Source organism: Sebastes umbrosus, chromosome 3, assembly GCF_015220745.1.
Source record: "Sebastes umbrosus isolate fSebUmb1 chromosome 3, fSebUmb1.pri, whole genome shotgun sequence".
NCBI lineage: Eukaryota > Metazoa > Chordata > Actinopteri > Perciformes > Sebastidae > Sebastes > Sebastes umbrosus.
Window position 1 is genome coordinate 23,926,059 of NC_051271.1, and position 22,071 is coordinate 23,948,129.

Below are 22,071 nucleotides of genomic sequence, written 5' to 3' on the forward strand. Positions count from 1 at the left end.
TTTGCACGTAGTTTATACATTTCTGATGATGAATGATTGACAGATGACAGATGAATAGACTGGTGATATATAATGACAGTCTACTGTAGCTCCGTATGCTCTCCTCCAAAAATGGCAATTGTTTAAAGATAGGCCTACCTAAAAACTAATTTGACATGACTGTTTAAAAATGTTGTTACAGAAAGGGATCCAATAGTCAGTATTTAAGCAAAAGACAAAGTGTTTAACATCGACTTTGTCTCACCTGAGAGCTGAGAATCTACATTTGATTATCTCAACATTATCCCTCTATATCTATTATACAGAGTGAATGTTGTGTATTTCTTCCATTAAGTTTCCACCATCAGTTACGTCTCCTCCCCTTCCCAAAAAAAACTTATGCAAAACACTATGATGTGTATCAGTGAGTGTCTAGCCAACAGTTTAACAGCACTTCACCAGTTCGGCCTACAGTACGCCTGCTACAGGGCCCTGAGCCAAACTGATCTGAGAACCCTGTCACCGTCAAGTACCCGTCACATACAGATCACACTAGACTACACATGACAGGCTCACTGCTTTGCATGCAGCTTTTTATTTTAGGAAAATTAATTTTAACATGTATAAATAAACACAATATGTAATATTGTTCTTTAGCAATACATAATCCCAAACAGATAGTTTTGGTTTTATTCTCATATAAAAACAAACAAACATTATATACATAACTTAGTTGCAAATATACATACAAAAAAAAAGCAACAACGATAATAATAGTAACAAAAAAACAATAAACATGTGTGAATTAAATCAAACACAAAAAGCCTGCACTAAAGTTGAAACATGACTTAGTGAAGCCACTACACCTCTGAACCTTTATGAGAATTTTGTTATGTTTGACATAACATTATAGGTCACCAACATACTGATATACAGTACTCTGTGGGTTAAAAGAAAGATATGAGAACCTGACGGCAAAATTAAATACATATATAAACTGATCAAAAAGGACTTCTCCAATAGCTTGTTTGGAGGCTTCCTCACGTCTCACATTAATAACCCTGCATCAGATTATTTTAAGAGTTCTCCAAATCTATAAAAATGTAGATTGACAAAAAAATTTATTTAATCCACTAAAAACTACTGAAACTGTTAGAAATACACAATATTCATATGTATGACGTTGAAACAATGAGTCCATCTAATAGTTTTGTTATTCCAAAGGAACAAAATGTGAGTGAAAACAGCCGTATACACGATTTAAACAAACAATTATGGGAAAATTGATGCAAAGAAATATAATAAAGAGTTTACATAAGAAATGTTCTTTGCCTCTTCATGAGAGAAGGGGAAGAAAAACTGGGGTTTAGCTTGTATTTTATTTTGGAAAATCACCATTTAATGCAGCAGTGGGTAGAATTGGAGCAAATATGATTAAAAAAAGTAGTGCATGAGACAGGAAATCAAAAAAAAATCATGTGCCTCTGTGTCCTCCGGTGTCCCCCAGTGCTCCAAATGGCATCTACAAGATTTCACAGACCGGAGGAAAACAACCAATCAGAGTCGTCTCTGAGCAGCTGTCAATCAACTCCGATCAAACAGTCAAACTAGGCATTACTGATCAAATATGAATCAATATTATGTTACGTTAATGCCTATTTATCGCCTCAAATGTTTTCAGAAACATCTTGTAGTGCACGGTTTAGCTGTAAAATGAGAAAGTTTGTGTCCCGGCAGCCATGTTGAGAACAGTTGAGGAAATACAAAGCACCACCCATCAGCTGGAGCACAGCCAATAGGAACGCTCTCTCTCTCTCTGAACTGACCTGTGATTGGCCAAAGTCTCCAGTCTAGGGCTAGATTTTCTAAAGCCTGAAAACAGAGCCATGAGGAGGAGCAGAAGTCTAGTTTTCTCTCAGAACACTTTAATTACAACATGCTGAAAGGCAGTGGCGGCTGGTGGAAATGTTTCTAGGTAGGGCTGTGCCACATCCAATCAATTTCAGCAAACATCCCGGTATGATTTGATGCAAAAAAAGTGAAGGTATCAAAAACACATTACTACTTTTCAGTTAAATAATCAACAATTATTTTATAACAACAGGAGCAGTAAAGAATGCTTAGAAAAACACAACAGTATAACATGTACTCAGTGGTGGAAAGTAACTAAGTACATTTACTCAAGTACTGTACTTACGTACAGTTTTGTGGTGCTTCTACTTTACTTGAGTATTTCCATGTTCTGATACTTTCTACTTCTACTCCACTACATCTCAGAGGGACATATTGTACTTTTTACTCCACTACATTGATTTAATAACTTTACAGATTCAGATTATTAATACAAAATATAATTAACGAATAAATGATGTATTATTATAGATTAAACTACCCAGCAGTATATAAAGTCATTAAAATGAGCTCCACCTTTACCAGCCGGAACATTAAAGTGATGAACACATTAATGCATCAATAAGTATAATCCAATAATATACATTATTCTGCATAATGAGTACTTGTATGTTTGGTACTTTAAAGCTGAAGTAGGCCAGATTGGATCAAATATGATTAAAAAAACATCCTGCCTACTGAAGCTTTAATGACAGTATGTTTAGTAACCTGGATTGCCCCTCCCTCCTCTTCCTCCTCTTCCTCCTCTCTCTCGTCGCATCCTGTGCTCTGCATCCCTCCTCCTCCTCCTCCTGTGTGTGTTCATGGTGACTGTGCATGCTGTCTGTGAGCTTCTTTCTGTCTATTTATATATTATTTTTTTTTATTTTTGGGGGACTCTCAAGGTCGAGGAGGGCATCATGACTTTTCAATGACCACCACCTCCATCATGCAACAACCACCGGTGTTATAATAACACGACTCGTCTCCAGCAGCAGCAGCACTTCACCCACAGTCCTCTTCCTCTCCTCTTCCTCTCCTCTCCTCTCCAGGGAAAACTACCAGCACCTGCCGACGCCTCTCACCATATGACCGTCTCGAAGGTGAGTTTACTTCAGTCTGAACTCCTGCAGCATGTCAGTGATCGCTTGTCATGTTGCAGACGTGTTTTAGTGGCTCTGCTCTTCACTATATAAACGGATTGAGCTGCTGAGAGTCGCACAGTTTTACCTTTACTCTGCAGCAGCAGCAGCAGCAGCGTGCAGCAGCTCTGCCATGCGGCTCCACAGCCTCAGACCTGCAGAAACACAACACACAACTCCTAGTTTCAAGGTGTTTTTAGCTGATTGTTTTGTGGTTAAAATGCATGTCTTTGTTATATCTATGCATCACTAACCAAGGAGCTTCTTTAATGGTGTTTTAAGTTGCAAACAGACTCTCCCTCTGCACAGATCTGCACAGATCTGCACAGTAGGTTGTTTTCCTCTGCAAAAACACAACTCCACGTTTCATGCATGTGTCTGAGGTGTTTTTTGCTGATTGTTTTGTGGTTAAAATGCATGTCTTTTTATATATATATGTCACACTAATTAAGGAGCTTCTTTAATGTTTTTTTTAAGTTGCAAACAGACTCTCCCTCTGCACAGATATACAGTACAGTAGGTTGTTTTATGATCTGATACAGAAGTGCACAGCTGTTTTCTACTGAATCTCATTCCTAAATGATCTTTTTTTACTCACTGACATAAAAAAACTGCTGTGTTGTCTTCATCAGAGCACGATTCAGCCTCAACCATGGCTTCATGTGTTCACATTAACACTGATAAACAATGTGAATGTACATTTCAAACTGGTCAAGCATGTTGATATTCTTTTGGATGTTTTTGACGTCATTTAAGAAACACATTACTTACATGGCTCTCAGCATGATGAACAGCTGTTTCTACTGAATCTCATTTCTAAATGATCTTTTTTCCTCACTCACTGACATAACTTCAGATGAATGTGGGTTTATGTTAAATACAACTAAGGATTATTTGTTTTTGGCTATAAAATGGCAGAAAATTGAAAAAAAAAAAAATGCTCATTATTGTTTCCCAAGGTATAATCTGCAAATGTCTTATTATATAAGAGCAATGGATGGAAATAATCTGTAAACAAGACAGTATTGAACCAGTTGGTATGTGGCAAATAAGATTGTTTAACGATCATTTGAGGAAAAAGCTGCGTTTCACTGAATTTCAGTTGAGACTCATGTTTTGATCATTTTGGTTAATTATATTTTCAACTAATTGGCTAATAATCATAAACATAATTAATTATTAGTAAATAAATGATAATAACTGCTGTGTTGTCTTCATCAGAGCACGATTCAGCCTCAATCATGGCTTCATGTGTTCACATTAACACTGATAAACAATGTGAATGTACATTTCAAGCAGGACAAGCATGTTAATTATTCTTTTGGATGTTTTTGACGTCATTTAAGAAACACATTACTTACATGGCTCTCAGCATGATGTTGAGCTTCTTCTGTTTCCACCTCCTTAGTCTGTAGCCGTTCATAGTGACAAGTGGTGGAGAGCAACACCTTCACATCACAGAGTAACTTCACATCTTCATAACTACACGAGAATATGAGGAGAGAAATCCTGTTCAATATTCCTAAAACAAACAAGTTTTGAAAACAAAAAAATACATCTTGAATTACCTCAAACACCCTGCCTCAAGTACACTAGGTTGTTTTATGATCCGATGCAGAAGTGTACAGCTGTTTCTACTGAATCTCATTTTTTAAATGATCTTTTTTTCCTCATAACTTCAGATGAAAGCGGTTTATGTTAAATAAAACTAAGGATTATTTTTTTTGGCTATAAAATGCCAGAAGATTGGAGAAAATGCTCATTATTGTTTCCCAAAGTATAATCTGCAAATGTCTTGTTATATAAGAGCAAAAGTCCAAAACCCAAAGATATTCAGCTTACTATCATATACAGTAAAACAAAGAAAATTACAAAATACTCATTTGAGAAGTTGGAAATGACTGAAACAGATTTTTTTTTTTCATTAACAAGTTTATTTATTAATTAATTGTTTCAGCTCTACATAATAATAGCTAACTGTTCTTTATTTAGTTTGGAGGATGCCTGAAGCTCCCCAACATCTCACTTTATAAACAAAAATGTTATAACTGGGTCAACACGTGGACTCAAATGCAGCACACAGACAGGAGGAAAGTAAAAAGGAATTTATTGCAAAATAAATGTTCCTTTAAAGGGGCTGGGGTTTGGGGTGTCCGGCTTGTGTCTTCGAGAGGAGGAGGGGGCAGACGGGGCACGAGGAAGGGGCTCCAGAAATCCACCCAAGTGTAAGGTGAATTGAATTGTGGTCCGGGGAAGGGGAATGGCGTCGGGAGAGTGAGCAGGCAGGGAAGTAGCAGGGAGATGGAGCGAAGGCAGCTGGCAGACCTGAACAGATGAGAGCAGCGTTACACAGAATAAAAAGTCAAGACAAGAGGTACATGAGGTAAGTAGGCCTGAATACGTTTAACTACCGCTGAGGGTGACGGACCGATTTGACGACGTCTGGGAGGAAAACCGGGGCAGATATACTGCAGAGTTGTAGATGATTGGAATCAGGTGTGCCACCAGCAGCAAACGCCCCAGAGGAGGAGTGGAGAGGAGAGACCACGCCCACCTGCCCACAGACAGGGAAAACACACAGGAGACAATAGGGCGGGGAAACAAAGAGAAACACTGGGGAAACTAGGCTGAAGGGTGATATCATAACAGTACCCCACCCTCCCCCCCAAAATCCCCCTCGCCACTCAATGGGAGCCTCCAGGCGACCTTCCAGGTTTATCTGGGTGGGACTGATGGAACTCCCGGACGAGCGCTGCATCCAGGATGCGGGAGCACCCATGAACGTTCCTCCAGCCCGTATCCCTCCCAGACCACCAAGTACTGGAGACCCCTGCCCCGACGCAGACTCCAGATCGTGATTGGCTCGTTCCGCTTGTCCATTTGTTTGAGTGTGAAAGCCGGACGACAGACTGACTGTAGCTCCGAGCGCTTGGCAAAAGGTTTTCCAGACTTGAGAGATGAACTGAGGCCCCCGGTCCGAGACAATGTCCAGCGGAATACCATGGAGGCGAAAAACATGATTCACGAGGAGATCGGCGATTTCACGGGCTGAGGGGAGCATGGCGAGAGCGAGGAAGTGGGCTGCCGTGGAGAACCGGTCCATGATGGTAAGTATAACTGTTTTTCCTTCTGAAGGAGGAAGACCGGTGACAAAATCCAAAGCAATGTGGGACCAAGGACGACCAGGAGTGGGTAAGGTGCGGAGCAACCCCGCCGGCGGGCGGCGAGATGTCTTACCCCTGGCACAGACTGTACAGGCGAGGATATACGCTCTGGTGTCTGTCTCCATCGTGGACCACCAGAAGTATCGTTTAAGGAGCGATATTGTCTGATTTATCCCTGGATGGTAAGCGAACCGAGAGGCATGTCCCCACTATAGGACTTGGGACCGGGCCACATCCGGGACATAAAGACGATTACGGTGTCCTGTACCGGGATCTGGTTCCCCCCGTTGCGCCTCTCAGACCGCTGAATCCACCTCCCAGGTAAGTGCCCCCACCACACAGGATGTCGGTAGAATGGCGTCTGAGCTCTTTGAGGACTCTTCTGACGTGACAGAGCATCAGGTTTCACATTCTTTGATCCTGGGCGATACGTGAGGGAAAAACGAAAGCAACCAAAAAACAATGCCCACCGGGCTTGACGAGAGTTCAGTCGTTTGGCTGACTGGATGTATGCGAGGTTCTTGTGATCAGTCCAAACGGCAAAAGGAATCTCTGCTCCCTCCAACCAGTGTTTCCACTCCTCCAGAGCACACTTCACCGCACACTTCACCGCTAACAGCTTACGATTCCCCACATCAGAGTTGCGCTCCGCTGGTGACAGGCGGCGAGAGAACAAAGCACATGGATGTAACTTCTGGTCAGGGCTGGAGCGTTGAGAGAGAACAGCAGCAATCCGGCTGTAGTCCCGGATGAAAGAGTCGATCAAAAGAAAAGTAATCCCCAATAATACTCCATGATTGATTAATTCTTTAGGCCAAGTTTCTCTCTTCTTCACATTACATCATTGCAGTTAATATATTTGGGTTTTGGACACAACAAGCAATCTGAATTTACTAAACAGACAAAACTATTGAAAAAAAAGAATGAATTATAAAATTGGTTGCAGCCCGTTGATCCATACAGTATATCTAGAATATGCTGTACCCTTTCGGTTGAGGTCATCTTCATGTCTGCAAACACGTCATTAGTTATAAGTGAAATCTATTATTGTGTCTCTGTGGGTGGCTGTACTCTATCCGTCCACCAGCTCAACAGATGGTGTGGATCTATTGTTTTTGCTCACTTTTGTCTGGATGGACGTAAACAAACTTAAGACAAAAGAAAAAGCAGTTTGAGAGCGCCGTGTTTAATGACCCGAGTCTAATGGCCACCACATGTGGAAACAGTGGGCGTAATTTAGGACTGAGGACCTCTAGTGTGGCATCACTTCCACAGGGGCAGCTCCAGGGCATGCTGTTTGTTCTGACTCGAAGTACAGTTTAAAATTGGTCTGGTCCATAATTCAATGTGAATGTTTTTGCTTATTTTCCATATCATGGTATATGTTGAAATATGAAAATATTCTTTTTGCGATATTTGTTTCAACCATATTCGTCAACAACCTGAGGTACAGCAGGCTGCAGAAGGACCCACTAAAATGAGGAATACTTTGAATTAACTGTAATTTAATTAACTAGACAAGAGTATGTGCAAAAAAACATACTATTTTGTCCAAAATTTCTGTTCTCTTTCCATTTATTTTATCCATAAATGCTACCACAGATACAGTGAAGTCAGTTACTACAATTGGCTCAGGACAGTACAGAAAGTTGTGTAGTTTTGTGTACTTAAAGTGAGAGAGTGCAACATTTTGGGAAATGCACTTATTTGTTGTTTTTTTTAATTCGTATTTTTATTTGTTTATTGCAAGACAGAAGACAATACATTAACACAACAACAAGAGGACGAAAAGAACAGAGATTTAGATGAGAAGAGCGATATCACTCTCCAGTCTGAGAGTGATATCGCTCTTCTCATCTAACTTTGGCAAGAAAGAGAATTGGCACATTTTCCAAACAGTTGAAAGGATCAAAGGTCATGTCTCGGCTTTAAATTAGCCATTTTACTCAATGATACTATTGCAGTCATTTGTTTTGGTTTTGTAGTACAGTGTAGACAGTTAGATATTTAGCCTAGGTTTAAGCTGGCAGCAGGGAGAAACAGTTCGCCTGGATCTCTTTGCGTATCAATAAATAAATAAATAAAAGAAGAACTAAATGCTTAAATAAATAACTAAAAGTTGAGTCATGACTGTTTGAGTGAGGAGGTGTCACGCCAGCTCTAGATCAGTCTCAGTAGGTCTGTCATCTGTCTAATGGCAAACTCCAGCCAAAATGAGCATTAGACTGATGAGTTTACAACACATCCTCACTATAAACAGAAAACTCCTGCTGCCAAAAGTTAACCTCAGCGGGCTTTAAACTGGGTGAAACAACACATCTTCACTTCATAAAGGTTCTTTAATGAGGACTTGAGGGGTTTGTGGTATTTGAAGACACTGTACTCTATTTAATTCTACTCTGTCTCTAGTGAAATCTGTTGTGCAGACATACAGGGCCATAAAATACAACCTTTTTATCTCTGGCATGTTATCACACAGACTGTTAGTGTTAACACATACCTGAGATTCTCCCACTTTTGTCCAACCTGTGACTTGTGCTGTTTGCTATGTAGTTCTTCAGAAGCTCAGAAGCAGATATGCTCTATTGTTTTTTCTACTAAGTTATTTACTGTTTGTCTTGGACGACAGTTTATCTCACCAATGTCAAAACAGTAACGAGAGTTCAGGTTTCTGAGATGGTACACAAACGGTTACAGGTATCAAAGTCCTACCTGCTGTAATTACTGCCGTGAATTTAAGGCGTGCTTTTGAGCAAATATGCCCTTGAGCCTGAGGATCTTATTGGCCTCTATGTCTCTGCCATGCTGGCTGCTGTTGTTGTGCAATAAAGTGATCGCTTAAATAACAGAAGGTGTAACCTGTATTCTGGACAGTGTGCCTTAAATACCTCAGACGCCTGCTGATATCGACTCTTAAGATTTCTCTGGAACTGTAGTGTTTTTAAGCTCATGGGAATATGAGCAGGACATGTTGTACTAGAGCTGAAACAGATAGCAGATTGATTGATTAGCTGATCAACAGGCCCCGTTCATTCCTATGAAAGTTACTCAGTTGCGCGTGATGCCAAATTGGCTAGACTTCCGACTGGAAAAAGTACCTGTATCTTCCGGCAATCTTCCGCATCCATTGGGCCCATAGAGGAGGTGCAGTAGCGTCCGCTCGGTCACGGGGTCACAATGTGACGCTGTCGTCACGGCTTGCTAACTCCGCCTCCCAGCCCTCGCTCCAGCCTCGGTCTGGGTCTCATTCACATGAACGGAGGAAGGGAAATAACTCTGGATTCGACTATTAGTGCATTTTACAACTTTTAAGAACTAATGATTTAAATAAGGGCTATTAGAGTGTTCATACTGGGAAGTTGATTCACCTAAAAAAAAATGATCCACTAAGTTAAAGATGTCTCTTTCCCAATGTAAGTCTATGGGAAAAAGTGTTTTTGGGCCCAATGGCATCACATGACGGACACAGAAGTTGTAGAACCGCCGTATGGCCGCTACAAAATTGACTTCAACGACCGGCGCTTTTCATGGGGGTTTGGGGTCCTCTCCACGGAGCCGGACGCCATGCTTCTACAGTAGCCCAGAACGGACAAACCAAACACTGGCTCTAGAGAGGGACATTCATGTTTTTGCGTCACCCATTGTAGTTTTCCTACACGCTTGGCACACAGGAGAAGTTTTAGTTGGTTGCAATCTGCAACCTCACCGCTATATGGCGCCAGATCATACACACTGCACCTCTAAGTCATTTTATAATCTAAAATATCATAAATTCCATGGTTCCAGGTTCTCAAATGTAAATATTTGTTGTATTTTTGAACACAATGAATATCTTTGGGTCCACTGAATGGCTGCTGAGACACGGGGACCTTTTGGTCTTGAGCCCTGTGGTATGACACATGCGCAGTGTAACTGGAGGCTCAATTGGCTCAGTTTCGGTAAGTGCAGACCAGATTTTACTGCGCATGGGTTGTACCCCAAAGATATGGCGCGGCGATGGCGCGTGACATCTCCTCTTTCCATCCTCCTTGCTGGAGCGTTCAATTACGTCACATGATCTTTTGTTGAAAGATGGGATTCGGGACTGTTAAGCCAACATGGACGAGAAGTTCTTAGTGTTCAGTAGAAACGGAAATATGAACTACGTTTCATTGACTTCTGGTCATAGTCTGTCTGCTGATGAGGATCATCTGAAGTAATAGAAATCTCTGGAACAGCTACTAAATGGAACTTGAATGAAGGATGAACCATGAAACTGTTGGTCAGACAAAACAAGACATTTAACGACATCGCCTTGGGCTCTGGGAAATTGTGATGCCCATAGTTCACAATTTTATTTACAAACAATTAATAGAGATTAATAGAGAATACAAATGAGTCAAATAGGCATGAGCTGATAAGAAGAAGACTGTTCCCGGTGCCCTGATAGTGAACATGCAGCTCTCTAGCAGCATTTGGACTGTTGAATGTGTCGAGTTTGTGGCACTTTGATGGATCATTAAGTGTTACTCCACACTGAGGTGAAGAAACCAATTAAAGGGTGGTACTGTAAGTCATTATGTAACTGAGTCAGACTGTTGTGTGTGTACTGTAGGTGTGTACAGAATGCTAAATGCAACACTAGATGGTAATACTGTATATCCTCTAGCTTTATGATCAATTTAGAGATCTGTGACTAATCATTGTTCCAGTATTATCAATTAGTCTTTAGATAATAATTAGATGTTGGCATACTAACATGCTAAATGGCGACCATGGTAAACATACCTGCTAAACAATCAGCGAGTTAGCATTGTCATTTGTTTTTTGTCTAAATACAGCCTAACAGAACATGACTGTCAATAATACTTCAGTCTACAAAAGGTAAAAGAAAAAGTGTAAAATCACAACTTCAAAGAGCCCAAGATGCCGTCTTCAAATTACTAGTTTTGTCCAGAGGACCCACAGATATCAAATGTACAACAATATAAATTTAGAGCAGCTGGAACCAACAAATTAACTTTTACTACTTCAATAAAATAAAGGTGTGTACTTGTGTCTCCTAGCAGCGACTAAAACTGTGTGTTCCTATTCCGATTTAGCAACAAGTTAGAAACAGCCTAAAGGTGAATGAGGTCACCTCACATGTCCTCTGTTGCTTCACTATCAGAGTCAAACCACACGTTGTGCCTCGAGGTGGTGGTGGTGGAGAACCTGATGTTGATACCTCATACATGACTATACCTCCAGAACAAAGCCCCCAGGGGCATTCAGTCTCTGACTCCACCACCACCACTCCCCATGTGGTTCACTCCTCACTGATGACTGCCTGCTTCATGTTGGCTTCATGTTGTTTGTGCCCACTGTTCTCAAACGGTTAATGAACCTGTTGATACAGATTTAGGGGCTGATCACAAAGAAATGCGTTGCTGCAGGCGCGGCTGCTTCAGCTGATGAATCGGTGGAGCAGGGCTGCCTGCTCAACCGGGCGATCAAATGTTATTAATGGAAAAATGTGCGTGCTCTCTCTCTCTCTCTCTCTCTCTCTCTCTCTCTCTCTCTCTCTCTCTCTCTCTCAAAGACAGCAGTAGTAGTGAAACTATCACGACATGAGATTTGAATATGCCCTTCCCTCTCACAGTCCAACAGCTAACTAGCAACAGGAAGGATTTTGGTGACTAATTGGTTACTTGATTTAATCGAGATTCTCCACAAAGTATCGCACAAAAGCACCACTTTAAATATAGTTAACCAGAGATGTGCTCATAAGTTTCTTAGAAATAAGTCATTCAGCATGAAAAAGGCATAAAAAAACGACTAATCGACAAAAGAAATCTTAGTCAACTAAGACAAAAATGACCGATTAGTCAACTAATGGACTAAGAAGGGGCAGCCCTATTATTTTCATTATTAATTATTCTGTATTGTTGTGATTAAAAAATTATAAAATGAAGAAAATTGCTCAATAAAATTTCCACATCTTTCTTATTTGGTCTGACATGACAGTTTAAAACTCAAAAATATTCAGTTTACAATATATTCAAATTGAGAAAAACAGCAAATCTACACATTTGAGAAGCTTTTGACAAGTTTGAAAATGCACTCAAATGATTAATCGATTATCAAAATAGTTGCTGATTAATTCTTTTCTTGTCTGATTCCTCTCTTTACCCTCTTTTTTATTTTGCATCAAGATACAGTTCTGTTCTGCATCATCATCAACACTCTTCATCAAATGGGGCAGATGTCTAAATTGTAATTGGATTCATCATCTGACACTTTGTTGTAATCAACTCTAATCTTTGAAATTACAGTGACGATGTTTGATGATGGATGTTTTTATTAACTTGATGCACTGAAGGCAAAACTGCCATATTTGAGGTCACAGGCTTTAGGAAACAATCTGCTGGTGGATGTTAAGGATGATTACTGTACTCGTCCTGACAATGGTTCAGGAAATCCTGAAATGCCCTTATGTAACCGGAGAGTCTGCACGTGACCGCACAACCTCTCACTGTTATTGTCACACACAGACTGCCTGAAGACCACCGGCTGACCCCTACAAATCAACCCCTGCTGTTTCTTGTCACTGCAGGGCCGGTTCATTTACACAGCAAAGCATAATGACTTCTGAAACAATAGCTTTAAAAAGACATGTTTATGCTTCCAGTCTTTTCTTTGCTGTTAAATCACTGTCACTCAGATCGGTTGCGGCAGGCTGTCCTGCACGTTTCTGACATGACAGCTGTCCGACTGTTTGAGGATTATCTGCTCCCACGTGGGGCAAACAGGGAGGGGATTACTTGAAAAAAAATAGAGAGAGAGTCTGTGGATTTGTGCAACGTCGAGCGCACCGTGCTCTAGTGCAAGTTTTTCAGGCTGCAGGGAGGCGACACTGTGAAGGCCACAGGAGAGATGAAAGCTCAGCGTTCAATGAGGAGACAGTGACCTGTCTATAATCTGACGCTGCTGGTCTTAACTGCCTCAGGGTCTGTTTTCTGAAAAAAAAATACCTGGCGATCTTTGAAAAACCAACAACGTCCGCTGCAAGATATTTAACCCACTTCTCAAGTTGTGACTGTTTCCTGTCCTGGTAGCTGGAAATGGCTTACTGAATCTCCTTGCTCGTGTTATATGACCCAACAAAAATACATAATGTTGTTTGTATGAAAATATGAAAAATTACTAAAATACAAAGTAACATTAATAAAGAGAAACATGTCTCATGATAAAATCGTTAATGTTGGTTCACATTGTATAAATTGAGATCATGTATGTCAAAGCAAATGTACTTGTTTTTATGAGCTATGAACACTTAAGAGTGATTTTTTACCTTCTCAGATTATTATCTTTATGTCTAAATAGGTAAAACTATTCAGTATATCACAAAATAATAGCAAAGATAAGAGAAATGTAGATATGTTTGCCATCTTTCCTAACTTGTTAATAATGTTGCGACCCTTCAGATGTATCCAGCGACCCCCAGGTTGGGCCCCCCCGGCCTTACAGCTTTTATTTCATCAAGGTTCATATTGATTTTTCGCTCTTCTGGTGGTGATGAACATCAGCAGCTACAGGATGTGTTTATTTAAGCAGCACTGTTTCAGTGTGTGTTGTTTTCTGCAGTCAGAGGGTCTTAATCGAGAGGCAGATGGGCCAGCAGAGTCTGATTCATTATTCATGAAGAGGAGTAGATGGCCTCTTACACTGAGTGTGTGTGTGTGTGTGTGTGTGTGTGTAATGTGTGTATATATGTGTTCACCGTATTGATTCCAGAGCCTTAGAGTAGCCCTAATGGTTGTACCTCATGAAACATGCTGTCAGAGCAAATGTATGTTTGCTCCGTGATGAGGCAACTGTGTACATTTGTTTATTAGACTCAACGAGAGCAATAGAGTGAATGCTTCAACCCGCAGTATAAATGTAGCCATTAGATCCTATTATGATGTGTAGGGTAAAAGCAGCTCATGTTCTGTAAGATGAGTGATAGCAATTTAGATCCACAACTGGTGCGAGCTGAAGTATCTCATCAACTACTGGATGGACTTTGAAGAAATGTTGTGCAGACAATCATGGTCCCCAGAGGATGAACCCTGTCGCCAAATTCACACCAGGCAGCGGTGAAGTGCGGCTCGCTGCAATAATTACATTTTTCTGCTGCCGGGAGACGTATTCATGTGTTTCAGTCGGGAAGAAATTCTTTGTAATAAAGGTCAACATGTCACAGGAGTCACAGGATCTGTCTACTGGTTGTCTGCGGGCCGTCTCTGGCCGCACTTCGCCTCTAAAAGTTAAACTTTTCCCAACGTTTGTTGGCCTTTGTTGGCCACACTTTGCTGCAGAATTAAACGTCCGGAGCTCGCTGAGCTTGGGAGCGGCCGCCGCAGCTTTTCATAGACATTGCATGGCAGCTCGCCGCAGGCCGCACTTCGCCACCGCTCTGATATGAATTCGGCGTTATGTGTTTGGTGATCTACCAACTTTTCATGGTGCCAACTTCAGTGTTCCAGATTTATTTATTTAGGTATTTCTTACTTCGACTTAGATGTTCAGTTCAGTAGTTATCCAGGGGGGGTAACTACTATCCATATTACAGTATATTGGCCTCTAACAAATCCACTATCAGTCGACCTTTAGTACCAGTTTTCAGTGAAATGTCTCGACTGCTGTGGAATGGAAATTTGGTACAGACATGTTTTTCCTCCTCAGGATGATTTGTAATAACAATATTCAATAATTCATATTATGTAATCCTTTAATTTTTAATCTAGCACCACCATCAGGTCAAAATTATGTTTTTAAAGAATTCAATTTGTCCATTATTTTGGATTATGACCAATGCCTGCAACTGATGACATTCTCATCAGCCTTAGGACTTTGTGTTTAGGGCTTCTTTATGGTGAACATGATAAACATTATACCTGCTAAACATCAGCATGTTAGCATGGTCATTGTGAGCGTGTTAGTATGCTGATGGTAGCACTTAGCTAAGTACATCCTGACGGAGCTGCTAGCACGGCTATAGACCTTCTCATTGCCATTCTGTTGCTAGGGCAACAGCTTTGGTCCAAGTTCACTTCCTGTCAGCTACTGCATTAACAAACATTGCAACAGGAAATACAAAGGGGCCCATTTCGAGTGTTTACGTTGTCAAGTTTGAAAAGGTCAGGTGACGGACACATATTATTTTTTTAGCCAAGTTTTGTTCGTTGTGATTGTGCACTGCTCAAAGTCTTCTTATAGACGGTATACTGCAGCGAGCTGCACTTTCTGTGTGTCGAGTATCACTACACGTTAATGCCGTTAGCTCATGTGGCTGATCTCATTAGCGGTGGCCTCCCTCGGCCTGATAGCGGAGCGTGCACTGCAGCAGCACGCCGTCTGTGTATTGTTTATAGAGAGAGGCTGTGCCTATATAAAGGCGAGCTAATCCCCTTGAGTCACAGAAAGTGAAACTCACCTTGACTACAGTTACTAGGGTTAGGATGGATGGATGGCCTCGGCTGGTGAGGCTCACTGTATTAATTTAAGTGACCGGGATCCCTGTGACGTGTTTGGTCTGCTCTGAGGAACAAGCTCGTTGCCTTTGCAGAATAATTGATCATCCCTCAGCCTATTTGTCATTTAATATTCATTACAAATAGTAAATACTGCAATAAAATGCATCTCTTTTACATATCAAATCCTGAGGCAGTGCTTCTTGAGCTAATTTTAGAACATCAAACCTCATTTTGTGCTGTTTTTTTTCCCCTCTTCCTTCGACTCTTTGATGCTGAATATTTTTAATTGTGTCAGGAGGAGCTTTGGCTGCAGAAGCTACTGGCTGTCTGCAGAGCAGCTTGGCTTAGTTGTAATTAATACTAGATAACAGAAACCCTCTGGAGGCTATACGACCTGAGACACACTCTACGATGTGACATGATCCATAACTATAATTACCTCGTATGATGTAGGGGAGAATTTCCTTTTTAAGTTAAGTGGACTGCAATTTCGTAATAGGACAGCGCCACATTCAGTTGAGCAGAGGTGGGGGAAGTATTCAGATCCTGTACTAAAGTAATTGTAGTGATTTAAAAAGTACATTTCCCTCCGACATGTAGTAGAGTAGAAGTAGAAAGTAGCATGAAAAGTAAAGTACATATACTTCAAAGTTGTACTTAAGTACAGTACTTGAGTAACTGTACTTAGTTACATTCAACCACTGCAGTTGAGACATATTTTATGTGCTTTCATTTTTTTTTTTTTTTCTGTTCTGTCGAATGAGGAGACATGGAAACATTTCATGTGCTCCAGCTGCAGTCCTGTATTCAGTTAGGTACCTTCTATGACACGACCAGAAAACTACAGGATTTGTTAAAAAATTGAGTTCTAGTTTCCTTTGGCAAACAAATCAACAAAAGGGAAGTACTTGAAATGCTGCCTGAGGTTGAACAGTATTTGGATCTCTCTCCATCTGTGATTTGATCATTTATGTATTGTGTAATACAACCTCCATCCAGCCTGTCTTGAGTCTGGACCCTCTTACCGTAAGCCAATAAAGGAATTGATTTGGTTTGCCAGACGTCTGTGCGTCTGAAAGATTACATTCTTCATGTCTACAATCATCAAAGTAAATGATTCAACATATAACAGATTTTATCCTACATGCGAGTCTTGATCTTTAAAAGCGAGTAAAATGCATTTTTTCCTGAGCGTTTCTTTTGATGTGAATTCAGGGATTATTGGCTGTACAAACCGTCTTTCGCTGCCAAAGTTGATGAAAGCAGGTGAGTGAGGCTGTGATTTCACTGAATGGGAGCAGCTGTGTTATGGCAGATATCAGAGTGAATCAGATATGAAGGAACGCGGTGCGTTGCACAGACATGCTAACATGTACCGTTTAAGCTACCTGAGGTGAGATCACCATCACACGGTGTACTTTACTCGTCCCTATGATGAAATGTGGCTCGCTGATCGACAAACACCTTTTTCACAACTCAGTCCATCATCACCTCTGACCTGACGTGCCTGCTACACTTTTTTGATCCAGTAAACAAAGTCAGGCTGTCAAAGATGTAACTCATGATCGTATCAGTGTGCTTTAGGCACACCTTAACCTGTTGAGACACATGACTAGATTAGGATCTGAAACTTGATCATTCATGTTGTATCTTCATTTCATTACTGTGGTTCTTTACGTAAGCATGTCCTCACAGTTGATAGTTTCTTTACTGCACATTTCAGTCTTGTTGCAGTTGTGTAGTGAGAGCGTTATATGTAATTTTATATTGCAATATCAATATGTATGTATTGGGATTTGTAGATGTTCTAGAAATTTGATTGAGAAAGTATTTGTAGATCAAATGATGCATGGTAATGTATAGTTTTTGGTTAATCCAGTGAATTTGATACCTAAAAAATCAAAGTGATTCATTACATGATGCAAAAATTCTGCACATCCAATATTTCCATTGCTTTTTTCCCCCTGTCATATCACATTTTGGAGCCTCCTTTATCTCCTCCTTCCCTCTAAACATATCAGACACTTTTATCCACTAACAAGCTACCCTGAATTTTATGGAAATAACATGCTCATGAACTGCTTTCTTATTTATGTTTGTCATTAGTTTCTGTTGCACAAACTGCCAGAAACAAGACTGCAGCCCGGTCGCACTAAATGGCGTATGAATGGCACGGTAATCGCATGTCATTTCGTGTGCAATAATAATGCCGTTCTTGCTTCCTTGTAAATATGCTACGCTCAGAGCTAGCATTTTTTAAGTTACGTTAGTGACGTTTTTCACGGTTTAGTGACGTTTGTGACAAGTTTCCGTACTTCTGTTACGTTGTTTCCGTACTTACATTATTTTACTTCGTTTACGTACTTATTTAAGCCACACCATGCAAAACTTCAAGTGGTTTTGTTGCCTAAACCTAACTGCAGCCATTACTGTAGTTTTGTTGCGTTGCGTACAAATGACATGCGGAAAGGCTAAAATGTGTTCTCATGACGCGCAGAATGTCTTTGTAATGTCGTGCTATTTATCCTCCTTCCCATTAGATCAGGTTGCTCCCGCTATGCTGACAATGAGCTCAACAAGAGCAAGCTTCACAATTTGGATTTGACTCACTGGTTTGCTTGTTGAGCATCACCTGTTTTTCTTTTCTTCCCTGACAACATCAGCACACTGTATTGTTTTTTGTTCCTAGAAGTTTCAGATTCATTCAACTTTATTCTCACTCCACCTACACATCAGGCCAGCATCTCGTCATTGCAAAGGCCACGCCTTCTTTTGGGGGAACGAACCGCGCTGTCACACAAGAAGAGAAACAGGAAAATGCCGAAAAGCTGTTGTGTAGGGGGTTAACCGAGGCTTTCACACTGAGATTTGAGACACATACCATTCGTGAATACCCACTGTCAGTTTGGTAAATCGCTAAATGACACAGGAAACAGTTACTTTACTACTGATGTATAAATAACTTGAGTGTGAGGCCGCTGCAGTAATACATTCATACATTTAAGTTGTAGCAGCATCAGACTGTCGTCTCCAACTAAATCTCAGCCTATAGATCAAACAGTTGTTTAATACCAGGTTGGTTATTTAAAGACAACACTTAGACTAACGTGATTCAATCAAATGTGTATAGAAGTCTGGATAAGCAATATCCGGCTCTGTGTTGGACGGACATGACGGCGATAAACCTTAATTTATTGAGGTATCACGAACACTCAGGTTCAGGCAAGGTCCCAAGATAATTATTCAGCATGTGTATAAAACAAATGTTTGTTTAACAAGAGATGAATGCATACGAACTTTTAAAAATTGCAATCCAAACGGACGTTAAATTGCATTGACATCTTTCGGATATCTGGCCTTGAAGTTCTGCAAAGGACCCGTATATGCCGGTCTGATGTATGTCCTGGTCTGATACAAGCAGACATATAAACACTAATCTCTGACAGTACATTCATGTATATCATCAACCTTAGCATGAAAACTGATCTCAACAAAACCAAATACATTTCCATGGAAAGAAGTTGCATCTACGTTTGATCACAATCAACACTGAACAGTTAATTGTCCTCAGACGTTACAGCTGTAGCTGTTGGAGCAGGAAATTGACATCACAATTTACAATAGAGCCCCTTGATAGTAGTGAAAATGTATCTCTTCCTCCACAAAAAATCTTCTTTTATGAGTTCAACATATAGTCATAAAAGTGATGTTACATAAACATTAAGATTTATTTTACGCTGCCATATTAGAGTATCTAGATCACCCTCAATCGCCTACGTTATCCCAAAATTGAGTGTTAATTCATATAAATTGCACATTCAGTATGAATTGGAGGATTTTTAATTGTTTGTCTGTGTGACGACTTGTATCAGTATCTTTCCAGGAAGGTGTGGCTCCTCATTTGCTTAGTAAAACAACAACACCAGAGCATAAAACAACATGCAAATTAAAAATGTAAAAAGCTTGGTGTTGTTCTTCTCGTGTGCTCAGTACACGCATGTTAGTGCCGTATGAAGTGATGCAAAAGGGTTTTATTTCTAGGAAGGTGTTGCCCTACCAGTCGTTCAGACATTTATTTGCTTTCTGAATGACACATGTAAACTAATCTGTCTTTAATGGAGGTTTCTGTGTACACTGGACGTCAACAGCTCCAGATGACTTATTCAATTATTGACTGCACCTGTTCAGTTAAGTATATACTTGAATGGGACGGCACTATTTGCTCAGTTGGTGCAAACACTTGAGCATTTAAAGCCCACAGTCAAAAACACTCAGCTCAAGTGCATAAAGCCTGAACCTCACTCCAGTCAACTGAAAGCGCAGGATTGCACTTGGCACTGAAACCAGGTGTTTTACAGTCACAACAGAGCTAGACGGCTAATCAGGAATGACAAAGTGAGGAAGCGAAGGTCATTGTGTCTCCGTGGTGTCAAAGGCTCTGACCTATTTTCTCCCAGCAGCAGCAGCCAGCTATTAGTCTGTGACGGTGTGATCTGTCATTAGAGAGCCAGCCTTTGTGGTTCGAGCTCTTTGGAAAGAGTCACAAGCTTTTAGGACTCCTGCCCTGTCCTTATTGATAATCGCCACAACAACAACAACAACACACACACACTAGAAAGGCCAAGGTTTAATCCAGAGCCAAGAGCTGATTGAGAGGAAATACAGTGTGTAAGTGGAGCTTCGCCAGCAAAAGGTTCATAAATCAAAGCTGTCTGTCTGTTTTGATAAGAGGATGGTGCCATTGGCCAATCACTCCACTGTCTTGGACACACCTCTGGTACAGTGATGTCTCTGTGTGTGTGTCTTGTTTGGTTAGACTATACCAGCCTTATTTTTCTAAGTATTTCCAAGTAATTCAGTGTCTGTATAGTCATACAGGTACTGTATGTATATCTTTCAGAGGTGAGACCAAGTCATTGTTTTGCAAGTATTCATTCAAGTATTCAAGTCCCAAGTCAAGACTAAACTGTTACAAGTCCTAAACTTTAAATAAACAAGTCCTAATGTGCTCTTCACCAAATGTAATGACATTTACGTCTCCGTCTGCAATTTTCGAATAGCGAGTTTTGCCTTCTGCAAGTCCTTTTTTGTTGACCACCATGTAGTTTTTGTATGCGAACAAAATTATCAGCATATTGTAATTCAAGTGTCCTGAGAGAAAACTAGACTTCTGCACCTCCTCATGGCTCTGTTTTCAGGTTTTAAAAAATCTAGCCCGTGACGGGAGACTTTGACCAATCACAGGTCATTTCAGAGAGAGAGCATTCCTATTGGCTGCGCTCCGGCTGGTGGGCGGTGCTTGGTATTTCCTCAGCTGATCTCAACATGGCTGCCGGGTCGCAAACTTTCTCATTTTACAACTAAACAGTACACTACAAGATGTTTCTGAAAACATTTGAGGCGAGAAATAGGCATTACAGTAACAGAATATTGATTCATATTTGATCAGCGCTGCCTAGTTTGACTTCTTGATCAGATTTCATGAGTGATTGACAGCTGCTCAGAGACTGCAGGCTCCAGATCAGCTCTGATTGGTTGTGTCCGGTCTGTGAAATCTTGCAGATACCATTAGGAGCACCAGAAGACACCGGAGGACACAGAGGACACATGATTTTTTTCAGATTACCTGTGTCATGCACTACTGTCAGAATATAGTGACCGTTTTATAAAAAATAACTTTTTTTAATAATGTTTGCTCCAATCTCGCCAACTGCTGCTTTAAATCTTTGGGCTTGGGGGGAACGTATCAAGTATTTTCAAGTCAAAAGGCTCAAGTGAAGTCACAAGTCATTGGTGTCCAATTCGAGTTGCAAGTCTTCTTCTGCCTAGAGTCCACACCTCTGTTATCTGTATACATGTTCTACATATTAATTAGGTCACATATTGACGTTAGGGTTCGGTGTGTATTGAATGTTTTTCCCCAAAAGATTGAGTCACAGTCCTGCATTCGATGAGCCAACCAGTTTCCACATCTCTACCAGTTAGTGTGTCCTGTTTCTTATCTCAGAGACAGTGTGCGACCGTTGGACTTTGTTGTGTTTTTTGGGGGAAGCTGTTTTTGTGGCAGCTTTATCACCAGTGTATACGTGTGTGGGTGTGTGCATCTGTGGGTGTGTGTGGTAAGTCCATTTTCCCAAGCACTAAGTACAGTTTTGAGCTACAACATACATTGAATGTTTGAATGTAGATTTTATACAAAACATCATCTTACAAAATATGATGCATAGTCATAGATTAAAGTACACCAGCAATCTAACACAGTAGTTAAAATTAGCTCCACCTCAGCCTGCTACAACATTAAATAGCTGTTTATACATTAATTCATCGGTAGTAATAATTCAACAATATATTAAACACTTTAAAAGAGGTCATGCTGCATAGCTGATTATATTTCTTTACTTAAATCCAATCATCTGA

General features: G+C 40.6%; 1 protein-coding gene across 1 annotated transcript in view; it reads left to right on the top strand.

Moving 5' to 3' along the window:
* The first annotated feature begins 2,635 nt into the window (after positions 1-2,635).
* coro2a (coronin, actin binding protein, 2A) overlaps positions 2,636-22,071 on the top strand; it is a 48,689-nt gene continuing 29,253 nt past the window's right edge. Inside the window, exon 1 of the mRNA XM_037765319.1 lies at positions 2,636-2,972. Within this exon, the coding sequence (XP_037621247.1) occupies positions 2,958-2,972 (15 nt within the window). The 5' untranslated portion in view covers positions 2,636-2,957. The remainder of the gene's footprint in view (positions 2,973-22,071) is intronic.